At 38.1% G+C, this 14,841-nt stretch overlaps 1 protein-coding gene across 10 annotated transcripts in view; it reads left to right on the forward strand.

Annotated features, from left to right (window-relative positions):
* ATG13 (autophagy related 13) overlaps positions 1-14,841 on the forward strand; it is a 50,222-nt gene that overhangs the window by 10,697 nt on the left and 24,684 nt on the right. For 6 of the 10 annotated variants that reach the window (XR_006415283.1, XM_044435889.1, XM_044435888.1 and 3 more), the window contains 9 exons: positions 4,140-4,220; positions 4,584-4,703; positions 5,448-5,494; positions 7,383-7,523; positions 10,078-10,118; positions 10,675-10,771; positions 11,056-11,154; positions 11,950-12,043; positions 13,658-13,756. Coding sequence is in view for 9 of the 10 variants with exons in the window: in XM_044435889.1 (XP_044291824.1) it covers positions 4,140-4,220; positions 4,584-4,703; positions 5,448-5,494; positions 7,383-7,523; positions 10,078-10,118; positions 10,675-10,771; positions 11,056-11,154; positions 11,950-12,043; positions 13,658-13,756 (819 nt within the window). In the remaining variant the exon portion in view is untranslated. The remainder of the gene's footprint in view (positions 1-4,139; positions 4,221-4,583; positions 4,704-5,447; positions 5,495-7,382; positions 7,524-10,077; positions 10,119-10,674; positions 10,772-11,055; positions 11,155-11,949; positions 12,044-13,657; positions 13,757-14,841) is intronic. The other 4 variants (XM_044435891.1, XM_044435895.1, XM_044435893.1 and 1 more) reach the window with 3 other exon arrangements.

Genomic DNA, 14,841 nt, shown 5'->3' on the forward strand with positions numbered 1-14,841 from the left:
TCTGGAGCCTAGCTTGTAGGATTTTGAGCATAACTTTGCTAGCATGTGAAATGAGTGCAATGCTGCGGTAGTTTGAACATTCTTTGGCATTGCCATTCTTTGGGATCGGAAGGTCAACTGACCTTTTCCAATCCTGTGGCCACTGTTGAGTTTTCCAAATTTGCTGGCATATTGAGTGTAGCACTTTTACTGCATCGTCTTTTAGGATTTTGAATAGCTCAGCTGGAATACTGTCTCCTCCACTTGCTTTGTTGTTGCTCAGACTTCCTAAGGCCCATTTGACTTCACATTCCAGGATGTCTGGCTCGAGGTCAGTGACCACTCCATCGTGGTTATCAGGGACGTTAAGCTCTTTCTTGTATAGTTCCTCTGCGTAATCTTGCCACCTCTTCTTAATCTCTTCTGCCTCTGTTAGGTCCCTGCCATTTTGGTCCTTTATCATGCCCATCTTTGTATGAAATGTTTCCTTCATATCTCCAATTGTCTTGAAGAGATCTCTGGTCCTCCCTATTCTATTGTTTTCTTCTATTTCTTTGCGCTGTTCATTTAAGAAGGCATTCTTCTCTCTTCTAGCTGTTCTCTGGAATTCTGCATTCAATTGGGTGTATCTTTCTCTTTCTCCCTTGCCTTTTGCTTCCCTTCTTTCCTCAGCTATTTGTAAAGCTTCCCCAGAAAGCTATTTTGCTTTCTTGCATTTCTTTTTCTTTGGGATGGTTTTAGTTGCTACCTCTTGTACAATGTTGCAAACCTCCGTCCATAGTTCTTCAGGCACACTGTCTATCAGATCTGATTCCTTAAATCTATTTGTCACCTCTACTGTATATTCATCAGGGATATGATTCAGGTCATCCCTGAGTGGCCTAGTGCTTTTCCCTACTTTCTTCAACTTAAGCCTAAATTTTGCAACCAGAAGCTCATGATCTGAGTCACAGTCAGCTCCTGGTGTAGTTTTTACTGACTGTATAGAGCTTCTCCATCTTTGGCTGCAGACCTCATAGTCAAACTGATTTTGGTGTTGACCGTCTGGTGATGTCCATTTGTAGAGTCATCTGTTGGGTTGTTGGAAAAGAGTGTTTGCTATGACCGTCGTATTCTCTTGACAAAATTCTACCAGCCTGTGCCCTGCTTCATTTTGTAGTCCAAGGCCAAACTTGCCTGTTATTCCAGTTATCTTTTGGCTTCCTACTTTATCATTCCAATCCCCCATGATGATAAGGACATCATTTTTGGGTGTTAATTCTAGAAGGTGTTGTAGGCCTTCATAGAACCCGTCAACTTCAGCCTCTTCAGCACCAGTGGTTGGGGCATAGACTTGGACTACTGTGATGCTGAATGGTTTGCCTTGGATTTGAACTGAGATCTTTCTGTCATTTTGGAGATTGTATCCCAGTATTGCTTTTCCTACTCTTTTATTGACTATGAAGGCTGCTCCATTTCTTCTGAGGGATTCTTGCCTGCAGTAGTATACCTGATGGTCATCTGAATTAGATTCACCCATTCCTGTCCATTTTAGTTCACTGATTCCTAAGATGTTGATGTTCAGTCTTGTCATCTCTTGTTTGATCACATCCAGCTTGCCTTGATTCATGGATCTTACATTCCAGGTTCCTATAGAGTATAGATCTTTGCAGCATCGGACTCTCCTTTCACCACCAGATACATCAGCAACTGAGTGTCCTTTCGGCTTTGACCCAGTCGCTTCATTTTTTATGGCGCTACTAGTACTAGCCCTCTGCTCTTCCCCAGTAGCATATTGGACACCTTCTGACCTGAGGGGCTCATCTGGCGTCATACCTTTTTGCCTTTTGGTACTGTCTATGGGGTTTTCATGGCAAAGATACTGGAGTGGGTTGCCATTTCCTGCTCCAGTGGAAAATACAGTATTATACAAAACAGACAAACAAAGGCTGCATGGTAGTCTGTTGTATCCAGCTTTGTATCTAGCATCCTTCATTTTGATTTTCTTTTGTTGATGTGGATTACCTACCTTGAGACCATGCGATGAAACCCCACATGCTTTGAGTCAGTGTTGTGGTTTGAATACTGAAGCAAAATTTAGCACGGGAAGTAAGAGCTATATTGCAAAGTCTGGCCAAATCATATCAATCAGAATTCACAAAAAACTTATCAATATAAACATAATTAAACTCTATGTTCCAACAGCAAATGCTGAAGAAGAAGAAATCAAAAACATTTATACAGGTATTGAAGAGGAAATTGATAACACACCAAAATAAGCAAAAGTGGGAAACAAAGCAAAATCCAGTGTGGTGGCAGATTTTGGCATTATGGGTCAGAGATGAAGCAGGAGAATAACTCATAGAGTGCTGGAATGGCATATTTCTGTCTGTTGCAAATACATATTTCAGACAACTGGTTAGACAACCACAAACATAAATATCACCAGATGGCCAGTACAGCAAACAAATACATTATGTAAGGAGGAAATGAAGAAGTCCTATTCTCACTGCCACAACAAGAACAAGAGCAGAATGTGGTAGTGACCATGAATTCTTAATATCAAAAGCTGAAAAAAAATCACTGACAGAAGCACACTGCCAAAATACAACTTAAATAAGATTCCTGGAGAATTAAAGTCCACATAAAGAATTGATGTGTATTATTGAACTCAATTGTCCATGAGCCAGAAGAACTGTGGACTGAAACCAGAGAAAATATCGGGGAAGAATGCTGTAAGACAATTCCTGTAGCAAAAAGAGAGAAAAGACCTAGGTGGATGATGGAAGAAGCACTCACAATTGGTAGAGACAGGTGAGAAGCAAAAATAAAAGGGGGAAAGAAATAGAGTATGAGTCACTCTCCTGTTCAGAATCCTGTGTGCAACTTTTCAACGACTATCACACAGAGACAAAAGAACTGTTACAATGGCTGGTGCAAAGAAATAGAAAAGAACAACAAAAGAGGAAAAAGCAAGAGTCCTCTTCCAGAAGATCCAAAAAATCAAAAGAAATTCAAACCTAGTTTAGAAATGCTAAAAGACAAATAGGATGACATACTATCTGACCAGGAGAAAATAAAGAGGAGGAAACATTGTACAGAAGAACTATACAGAAGAGATAAAAAGATGACTGATCCCTTTGAAGAGGAATCCTGTGAGGAAGAGCCTGAAATAGTAGTGAACACTGCTCTGGAAGGACGGACGGATGGACAGAATAAAATACCTGAAGCAAGTTACTAATAGAACTATTCCAAAATGCGTAGAACGAATTGGTACAAATCCCCGCTAGAATATGCCAACAAATATGGAAAACAAAGCAATGGCTCACATACTGAAACATTCATTATAAATTCCATTCCCCAAGAAAGGAAATGCTGAGGAGTGTAGCATACCATAGGATCATTGCACTAGTTTCCCATACAAGCAAAATAATGTTCAAGGTGTTGCAACAAAGAATTTTACCCTGTGTAGAGCAAGAAATGCTTGATCCGGATTCTGAAAAAAGAAGCACTTGAGATCATATCACAAATACATGTTGGTTTGTGGAGCACACCAATGAATTTTAGAATACCAGTGAGTGTTTTGTAGACTACAACAAAACCTTTGATTGTGTGGAACATGAGAAGTTATGTGTCCTGAAGCACACCCTATATTGTGAACAAGAAGCTAGTTTAGGGCAGAATGTGGAGAAATGGAATAGTTTCCTAGAGGCAAAGTCATCAGATAAGGATGTATTTCATCTCCTTACTTGTTAGCCTCTACACAGAACATATGTATTAGGAAAGCAGGATTAGGACTACAGGGAGGAAGAGTAAATATTGGTGTAAGATGCCTCAATAATTTTAAATATACAAATGATAAAAATACAACTGGCAGAAAGTAGCAAGCTGCAAAACCAGAACTGTAGGTAAGCATTAAGAAAACAACGTCACATCCACAGAATTGCAGAATGTTACTGTCAACACTGAGGAAATTGAAATTGTGAAATTGTGCAAACCTTAGTTCAATCATCAGTTCAAATGGAGACTGGAGCCAAGAATCTGTTGGGGGAAAGGGGCAGTATTCTTCTGAGGACATCCAAAACACCATATTTGGCCCCTGTGTCTGCAATTCTACACTCTTGTTTTATAGTAATGGTACTTCTCATACATTCAGTAATTTATCATCCTTTCTGTTTCAGACTGTGCAAGTGATTGTCCAGGCCCGACTTGGAGAAAAGATCTGTACTCGATCATCATCATCACCAACTGGCTCTGACTGGGTAAGTTGTATTCCTTATTTGAGAAATCCCATGAGTCTCTAACTTGTTTTATCATATGAAGATGAAAAAATGCTTAAGCAGAAAACTGTAAAAATCATTCCATGCAAAAAGTGGATACATGCTCCTATTTAAAAAATAACAAAAACTATATATTGTATAACTTCATTCTTTTGGGGTGGCTGAGTATACAAATGTAGGATATGTCTGAGCAGTTGCAACCGCTGTGAACCATCTTCTCCTGTAAACATGAGTTATACTAATCTGTTATCAGCTCAGCTCTTGAACATATATTCTTAGAGTGTGCCACATGGAAGGTTTCTCAAATAGCTGCAGAAATTAAAACCCACGTTCTTAATTTTGCAGTTTAACTTGGCAATCAAAGATATACCAGAAGTTACTCATGAAGCAAAAAAAGCCTTGGCAGGACAGCTGCCTGCTGTTGGGCGCTCCATGTGTGTGGAAATCTCTCTCAAAACCTCTGAGGTAAAGGGTAAACAAAAAATAAGATTGTATTTTGCCATCTTTCTTTTTTTGGATTCTTATGTCAAGCTCAGTACATATACATGCATGTAATGCAATTTAGGACTGTTGATGCTGTAACAGAAAGCCTAGATATACATAAAAGTAGGAGCCACAATGCTCTGGAAATGATGTCAAATTTAGGCTATTCTTGGGATCAAGCTAATAAGGCTGAGTTCTGACCCTTAGATATAAAAAGGGTTGTAGATAGGTGCTTGTGACAAAGCTGCCTCTTTTAAGGTTAACGATTGGTCTGTTAAAAGTTGTTTTAAAACATACTATCTTGTATGCTTCGAGCAAATAGCCCACCAGAAGCATGTGGGAAGAGGCTAGATTTGTGAGGAAAGCCACATTCACTGCAGAGGCGAGTATGCATGTCATCTGAAAGAAAAGGGAAGTCAGAGTAACCTTAAAGGAATAAAAATAATGCTGACTCATTTGAATAAGCGTATCCTTAATCTAGTTGTAAATCAGAGGAAACAGATCATAACTCATGTTTAGTTTATTATCACATTTAGGATGCTGAAAGTTCAACTTCATACTGAGTACTCCAAGGCCACATAAGATTTAAGCTCTGCTTAAACTGAGAAACCAGTTTTACAAGTCTTTGTTAAGAGTTGCTTTTCATTTTAAATAAGCCTGCACAAATGCACTGCAGTAGCATTTTCATGATGAGAGTTTGTTTAAGCATTTTCTTTTTCATTACAGGGGGATTCCATGGAGCTGGAAATCTGGTGTTTAGAAATGAATGAAAAGTAAGAATGCATTCCTGATTCTTGCCTACAACACAAATATTTCCTGGCCAAGTCAGTGCCTATGGACATGGAATGATTTATCTATAAGTGGAAGTACCAAGGGCTATTTCCCATATCTCTGCTTCCATTCTTAAAACACTTAAACGGAAACAACAATTGATTACAGCTGCACATCTTTGTTAAACTAATGTCTCAGACTTAGAATATGCCACACCTTACAAAGTTCCTAGAAGCTTATCTGATACATATCTGTCTCTAAACATTTTAATTATACAGATCCTTGTCTGGTTACTTTCTGGCTACTCCTTCACATGTTTTCCAAACAGAGATAGAGAAAGGTATCATGGAAACGAAACAAAAACTTTTCAGCATCCAGAGCATGTGGATACTAGAATCCTTAAATAGGTAGAGACAACTATACTGTGCAGGGCTTTGGAACTATCCTTTCCCTGCAGTGTCTTACAATAAAGAATTATAAGATGAATGCAGAAAAACAACACAAAGTGATAGAAGCAAAAGGAACTGAAACCAATGATTCATAAATTAAATGGTTTCTTACAAAAGATAAATCAGTGTTTTAAAAATATTTTATGCTCAGTTTTCTTCCACTTTAAAAAAAATAATGCATACTTAAACGTAAGTTAACTAGAGTCAAACATTTATCTGCCCCACTGAGTTGCTATTAAAAAGTTTAGAATTAAAGAAGGGAAACTGGTACCTCTTGAGTACATGCTCAGCCTAGAGTTGGTTTTCACTATCAGAAATAACCTGTCACACAAAACCCACTCCAGTTTCTCTCCCACCACAAAACTTTTCTTTATTTTGTCAGCAAGATGAGTAGAGGAGTCTTATTCCTACTATTAAGCAGATGGGAATCAGAAATTCTTGTCAATATGATGCAGATCACTCAGAAATCTATCAGGAGATCATGATCTGCCTTTTGCCTGTTCACTGATATGTAGTTTGTCAATGTACATGCTTATAGAAGAATATGGTAGTAAATGTTCAGAACTGTACAGTAATTGTTTTGTCTTGCTTAGGTCTTTTTATGATTTCATGAAAATAACTTTGTTTTGAAATTAGATACATATTCTATTAGAACAGACTATACGACTAGATTTGTGTATCCTGAAATATGCCATATTCTTTTAGTATGACCCAGTAACATGTCACAACGAGTTCTGGATTGTGTAAGTCAGCTGCTGCTGCTAGTCACAAAGTTGTGTCCGACCCTTTGCGACCCCATGGACAACATTCTTCCAGGCCTCCCTGTCCTCCACCATCCCCCGGAATCCACCTGAGCTCAAGCTGACTGCTTCAGCAAGCCAAGCAGCAGCAAGCACATGTCCTATTTTACGCTTGCCCTTCTCTTCCACTCTTAATTAGCAGCCCAGGATTGCCCAGTTTCTGACTTTTTGTTATGACATTCAAATGTGGAACTCTGTGTTGTTTCATCCAGACTCAGTCCCCGAACCACAAACTGGGTGATTTTGGAGTTAACTCCAGATGGCTTAAACCCTAAATGACCCAAAGCACCATGTTTGGATGTCATAATGTCCCAAGAATGGGGGTTCCTGGATTGTTGATAGAAAGCAGAGGTGACAAGTACACAGGGAACAACAGACTCAATATTGCTCAGCCTTAACAATTCCTGGGTCACATAATAGAAATTATTGTGACATGTACTATGCCAAAATCATAATTAGAACAAAGTCATTTAAATCAATGGGACTTAAGTTAGCCATGATTAATTTAAGTCCCATTGATTTCAGTAGGTCTGCTGTATGTATGACTATGTTTGACTCCAACCTAAGGTCACTAGCTTCTGTTGGTATAATTTTTTCACCTCTTCGCAATAGTTGAACTCATTCTTTCTATATGCCTTTAGGTGTGATAAAGAAATCAAGGTTTCCTACACTGTGTATAACAGGCTGTCTTTACTGCTGAAGTCTTTGCTTGCTATAACAAGGGTGACTCCTGCATACAGACTCTCAAGGAAACAAGGTCATGAATATGTAATATTGTATAGGTAATACTTACTTTAATAATCCTTTGACTTTTTTCTTCTTTTCTTTCAAAATATTTTAAAGATGTAGTCATTTTACCAATATCCAGTTTATGATTTACTATATTCTTCTAAGCAAGTCTACAGTATATGACTACCTGTGTATTCTTGCTTCCATTTTTCCTAGTACGTCTTGTTTGTCTGATGGTCAAACAAAAATGTTGTTAACAAAGTTCAACTTTTCTTTACAGAAATTGTTATATTAAATAATCATTTTTGTTTAATCAAGACATATTGAGTGGGGATTGTCATGTTCTGTTCTTTTGAATCATCTATACATTTCAGTGGGAATTGAGTAATGAGGTCAACTGTCCTGTGTTGTTTCAGCTCTCCCCTGTTCATGCTTTTCAGTTAAACAAAAACATTTATAAAGCTATTAGACATCTAAGTTCTACATAAATAAGAGAATGTGACCACCATTGCCTGAGCTAATTCAGGCCTATTTCATCTCAACCAGTTTCTCAAAAATTCTCATAGAAAATAATTTAGAAAATAAAATTCTCATAGAAAATAATTTAGCATTTTCATTTTATCACATTTTCTATTTTATATGGAAAATTTTATTTTGTGGTTTCAATATTTCAGGAGTACAGAAATAGATCTTTTCTGTTTTTGTAAAAAAAAAACACTTTTTTTCAGTACCAATAAATAAATAAATAATCCAAAGTACTGCAAAGGTCCCTTGCACCCTAGGGGTAAATGTACTTTTGTTGGTAAATTATGCTTCAGGTTAACTTAATCTTGATAGAGGATTTACCACTTTCATATTGAAAACTTGGAACATTGATTTCTTATTTGTAGCTTTCTGTAGGGAATGGAGTTCACTGGACTCCTACCATTCTTTATTGTGAGATGAATATTAACTTTGTTTTGTTTAATTTTCTCTCCTGTTTACTCCTTTAGGGCTTTCTGGTAACTCAGTTAGAAATTGGAAATGCACATTAACTTTCTATGCAAGTTAACCTTGTGAGATCATTATTGTACCACAATAATGTTTGTGTTAGACTAAAATTTCAGAACTTACTATCTATGAAATCAATTTTTATATAAAACTGAAATGATTTTGAAATAGTCATTTACTTTATGTCCAGATAGACTTTTAAAGGGCTATGTAGAACCCCAATAGCAGACTGTTTCTCTTATATATAAAAATAATGTGTGAGGGTTAAGAAAAGTATGATACTCTGCTCTGAATGTTTATGGTTTCAATGACTTGGAGGAGGCAAGTTGCTGAAAATCTAGATAAATTCAAACGTTGGTCTGGCCCATGCTTTATTCTTAAGTTAAAATTCTGGGCTGTTTCTTCTTCAACAGCACAGAGGTCTTGGAGAACCCAGGATCCAGCCAGTTCACTCCCAAATAATCCATGGTTAATAAACCATGAGTTGTTAAAGCACATGAACTGTGTGTGTCTGCACTACTTGACAGATTGCAATTGTTTGCCAGTCAGTTCCTGGTATGAATCAAAGTGATGACGCTGACTTTTCAAAGCCTTAACTGGCTTAGGATCAGTCTATCCAAAGAAGCACTGTCTCCTATATGTTCCTGCTAGATTGTTAAATCCTATTCAGAGACCCTTTTCTGGATGCTGCTGCCCAGAATTGTGTGACAGATGATTATCAAGGAAAAATTCCCCCCTCCCCATCTTCAGTATCTGTGGAAATGCCTGGAATCTTAATTGCATACATTTAAATCACAGTCTAAAGCCTTGCTCTTACAACAAAAATTAAGAGTGCAATCCCATTGGGATGCCTGTAAGCCCCTGGAAACAGATTTATGGGCATTCATTACACCATGGAACAAACAAATGATTTTGTCATCCTGTTCTGCATTTTTGCTAGTTAGGGTTTATTGCAGAGGGGAGGGAAGGAGGCTAGAGAGGCTGCAGATATGTCATTTCCTGGCCTTCCTCATCTGCCCCTTCCCTTCCCCCTTTTTCCATCTCCGAGGTCACCTTTCAGTCTCAGAGAACAACTAGTGTGGTTCTGTCTATGCTGGTTGTAAGAGGATGGGGGATTTAGGTTGGAGCCCTATTTCTGACTTCAAAACTGGAAATGCAGATAATCCTGTGGTTCCTCAGATACTGTCTAGGAGGCATGGGGTCATGCCCTCTCAGGTGTTGTTGTTTCTTGGTTTTACAGCTGTTACCTCCATTACTGTTTTGAAAACTGTAATATTTTTATATTCTCTGTGTGGTATGAGGTAGTCAGCCATAGTAGGGGTTACACCCTTTCACACTCAGAGATATGGTGGAAATCACATACCTAGTGAACTTGGTAAGGAAGTAGATGTCTCTTCTGTTCTTCCTCATATTTTATATTTTCATTTGTGGTATGATTGTTGTTTTAGTATAGCTTTAGGTTTTTATGATTGTAAATCACTTCAGGGGCATTAAGCAGTATACAAATATACAAGAGAGCCTTTCTGACCAAAGGAATGGGATATAAATCTAATAAATAATAAATGAATAAGTATATCTAATTTGTGCTCTCTGTCTATCTGTCTCCACCTATTCTAGGATCTATTTTGGAGAAGTACAGCTGAGTGGTTTGGGAGAAGGTATGCCTGAACAATGCACAAACTAGCTGAAAGCTTTTGTTTTGACAAGCTATATACCAGTAACATTTTTTAAGGTTAACTGAAAAATTACAGACTAACCAATTAAGTAAAAGAACAAAACTAGGTGCTGGTAATATACAAGATTTATTAGGAAGAGGTATACCTGAAATCAGATATCCTTCAGGGAAGGATATTGTTATTCCACAATTGCTAGTTGGATGAAAGAGAGCTTTTACAGAAATACCATCCAAGGGCAGGGATTCATAGAATAGTAGAGTTTGAAGGGACCATGGAGGCTGCTGCTGTTGTAGGACACCAATTTATATCATCCCACTCATGTTGTAAGCCGCCCCGAGGTTTTGGCAAGGGGCGGCATAGAAATGTTATAATAATAATAATAAAATAATAATAGCTGTCCAGTTTCTTTTTGAATGTCTCTCAAACCTCTCTAGGCATCTGGTTCCAAATGAACCTTGATCATTGTTGCTGACTGTTAGTTTTTAGTTTTTAAAATAAAGTGATTGTGACATTTACAGTTCCTCTTTTGCCTCTACAGGATTTCAGACAGTCCGTGTTGGGACAGTGGGTACTCCATTAGGCACCATCACTTTGTCATGTGCCTACCGAATCAACCTAGCTTTCATGTCTACCAGGTAAGGATATCATAGTCAATTGAAACCATCTTTTCCAGGAAATATTCCACTTATTAAGCCCACAGTCTTGGGGTTCTTGGATCTGCAGAGTGATATTTTTTAGCCCTGAGTTACACAACTGAATACCAAATTCCTTGTTCATATGTGGAGTTGCAGGATTGAATTGTGGCAATGCTCTGCTCTCCATAAGCTGATGCAAAGAGCATTCTGGCTGCCAGAACTTGGATTGCAGCAGAGAAGGAAAACAGTCTTATGAATAACACCATTTGCTTGTTGCATTGCAGGCAGTTTGAGAGGACCCCACCTATCATGGGGATTATCATTGATCACTTTGTGGACCGTCCCTATCCCAGCTCCTCACCCATGCACCCCTGCAATTACAGGTGAGGAAACAGGAATCACCAATAATAGATAAAGGCAGTTATTCCCACGTCCAGAGCCTTTATGGCATGTGCTATTGTGTGGAGAAACAGACAAGAGTCCTAGTAATTTTCTTATGTGAAGTGGTGTACATTAAAAAAGGCCTGCATTTCCTATTCTGTTAGAAATGGGTGGGTGGAAAATGGCCCCAAAAATTCTCAACATTTTAGATTTATTCCAGCTTACACAATGGTTAGTGAAAAATCTTTGCATTGATGTTTTCCTGATTATACTGTATGTAGAATAAAAATGCTTTGCTACATCAGATGACTTGCAGGAGAAAAAAACCCGCATATGCTTTGCAAGCATCCATCTTAGTTTTTCATGCTCATGTCTCAATATGATAAAGCATGCACAGTTCCATGCACAGTTGTTTCTTTTAAAATCAAGTTTCCTCTCTTAATATGTTCTTTAAAATTGTAGCTCAAGCAATGACAAAGTGTTTTTGTGACCATCACTAAAGCTGCATCTCCACAGCTTGTAGCATTAATTTATCAAAAGAGTCCTCCTATCAGAAAAGATTAGATATGAGGCCAATGTTTCATTATTCTCCAGGACAAATCACATCCAAAAAGACTTAATATATCCAAGTAGTTCTTCCTTCAGCACTTGTAAGGAAAGAGTAAGAGCTGCTTCATAATTCTCCTTTCAACTCCACTCATATGGCCTACTTCTTGCCTCCAATGTCTCTGTCAGTTTCACATTTATATTTATTGAACCATTCCCATTTTGAAATTTATTCCATTGTTTTGTTACAGAGCAGCAGGTGAGGAAAATGCAGTAGCATATCCATCAGTGGAAGACTCCCAAGAAGCATGCACCACCTCTTTCTCTACTTCTCCACCATCCCAAGTAAGTGACTTTTCAAAGATATTGCTAGAAGTTTCCCAGCATGCCTCTTTGGAAAAGAGGAAGTATACAGCCACATTTGCCAATAAGTTTTTGTTTTTAGTTCACTGACAGCCACCTCTTTATTGTACACTTTGTGATCTGTAAGATAGATAAAGAAATGAATATTCATGAAAACTAGTCAGGGAACTTTGGTTTCTATGCCTGTGGGGTTAAGGTGCAGTCCTATGCATATTTAGACAAGGAAATGGCCTGCAATTCTCAGTGTGCCCTAGCCAAACATGGTATGCCAAGGCAGGCTGGAAATTGTACGCTTTTCTCTGCCTTAATATACACAGACTGTGCCTTAAGTTTTCTTGTCAATATATTTTTATATGCCCAGTTATATACACAACTTGTTACTGGTTTCATATACAGTTTTGGATCTGAATATGTTTCTTACACACTACTGATTATACTGTATTCATCTTTTCCCATTCAGTAGTGCTTTAAAAAATAAGCTCTGCCTATCAAATATTAAACATTTAAGGATGGATCACTTTTTTTCTGTACCTTCTAAAACTGTACATATGCGCAGGGAACCCAAATTTAAAAGACAACGAGCCCTGTATCTGTGTAGCAGGTGTTGAGCAACTTTATTTTAAAGCTCCAATTAAACAGGGATAATCTTGATGTGGAAATAATTTTCTGAATGCAATTTCTCCCTGTTGGAATTGCAAATGAATGCTGTTGGGATAAGCAAAGTCATAGACAACCGTTCTGCAGAAATACTAACGACTATATTTTAATATTAGACAGGAAGAAAGAGGCATATAAACCTTGTGCCTCATATCTGGATTAGAATATTAATGTCTAGTTCAAATTTGTGTGTGTTCTGGAGCATTCTTGACATTCTGATTATAGACTTTCCTACTACTTAATGTAACTATTACAAAAGAAACCAGATCTTCTGAAGAGTTTTGACTCTTGAAGAAACATGCCTTCTGGATTTCTGGCAGCCAGTGCAGTTAATAGATTTCTGGCCAAAACATTTCTTTGTCCTAGGGCTTTGTGTTCAGAATATTCAGAGAGCCATTTTGACTGAAGGGGCAGGGTATAAATCTAATAAATGAATAAATTTTTAAAATGCTCATTGGCTTATTTCTCATCAGTTGTTCTGTAACAATCAGATAAGATAAATTTCAGAATGGAAATATTCAGTAAAGCCCTTTGAAAAATGCAAGACTATTACAGCTAGATTCTCTAAAATTTACACATTTCATTTAAGGCAAGTGCAGTTGGATATTGTTGTAATTCCAAATACATGTTAATGTGAGACAAAATCTCAGACTGTTAGTTAAATATATTCTGCAGTGAATTCTTTGATACAAACTATAACTAGGAACAGTTCAGTGTGAAACAGATAACAATTCCCCTGATATTGTAAGCCATTTATAAATTATGCAGTGCCCTTACAATTCTATAACAGCTGACATGCAGGAACATTTCCAATAGCTGTGGCCACAGGGTGGTCTTGACAGGGTTCAGTTCATCCAACTCTTTTCAGTTTTTCTTTCTGAAACCCTTTTCTTTTTCTTCCTTTCATGTTTTCTTTTGTGTGTCTTTGTCTATGTATAGTGTGTGTTTACTGTCACTAAAGCACATTTTCCGACCCCTCCTCCTGTGGTGATGGATACCTTGAAGGGCCCTATGATGGGGCTGGCCTTTTCACATCAAGTGAGTTCATTGTAGGAAAGTGTGTGGGGCCTAACAAATTTAAAACCCAGAAAGTACATGGCAAAAATGTGTTTACAGTAACATATAAATGATGTGCTGATTTTATACCTATGAGACTGAAGACCCTGAAATGAAGCAGGCCTTTGGATTTGTTCTAAATATGTTGTCGTCGTTGTTCTACAACATCTTTTCCATTTTTGATGGAGAAGGAAGGAAGGAAGGAAATGAAAGTTATTTCTTTCATGTAAAGTTGCATTTGTTCATCTTCCTGGTCTCTGTGCATCACACATACAGGCTTTGCACCTGTAGAGAGCCTGTTGTCAGGAAGATTTCATAACTGAGAGCTCAGTCATCCTCGCATTCAGTTTACATGGGAGGAGTTTCCACCCATTCCCTTAGTTCTTCCTTGACTGGCTTCTCTGCTGCCTCAGGAAGTTTTTTTTTTCTCTTTCTTTGCAACTTGACCAGGTTTTCCTTCTGTTCTATTCTTCCTCAAAAGCATTATTCAATATACCCACTTTAACTCTTGCCCATTCTAGTTTTTCTAAACAATTACCCCTTTTGCCCAAAGAAAAATGGAGACCTTTCTTCTTTCCTCACTATATATATCCATAACTGCCTATTTCTACTTTCTACTCATTCCTGATGACATCTAAGGCACTTTTTCACAAGCATGTTAGATGTGCCAGCAGGCTCCTGCTGACTGATATGCATTCGCTCTGCCTGCTTTGCCTGGGTGAAGGGCATGTCTCTGATCAGTGCCCTTACTGCCAGGCCTTCACAAGACAGGCCCAAAAGCACAGGGTAGATCAGGTTTGTGTGGAGCTTTGAAGCAAGGTACTCCAGGCATTGAACACCAGCAAACAGCCAGAAATAAACTGCTCTTTTACTTCTGAGGTGTCATTCTCAATTCAGTCTGTCTCCCCCACAGCTCTGTCTCTAACCATGGGCTACTCCACACTGCTGTCCTTGAGGAAATCCTTAAAGATCTCAAAAGCAAAGTAATTCATTAAGAAAGCCAAGGAAGCAAAGCTGGCAGAGGCTGCAAAAGCGAAGGTTCACAAGGCACTCCAAACAACATGATC

Source organism: Varanus komodoensis, unplaced genomic scaffold, assembly GCF_004798865.1.
Source record: "Varanus komodoensis strain SLA01 unplaced genomic scaffold, ASM479886v1 scaffold3, whole genome shotgun sequence".
Lineage (NCBI taxonomy): Eukaryota > Metazoa > Chordata > Lepidosauria > Squamata > Varanidae > Varanus > Varanus komodoensis.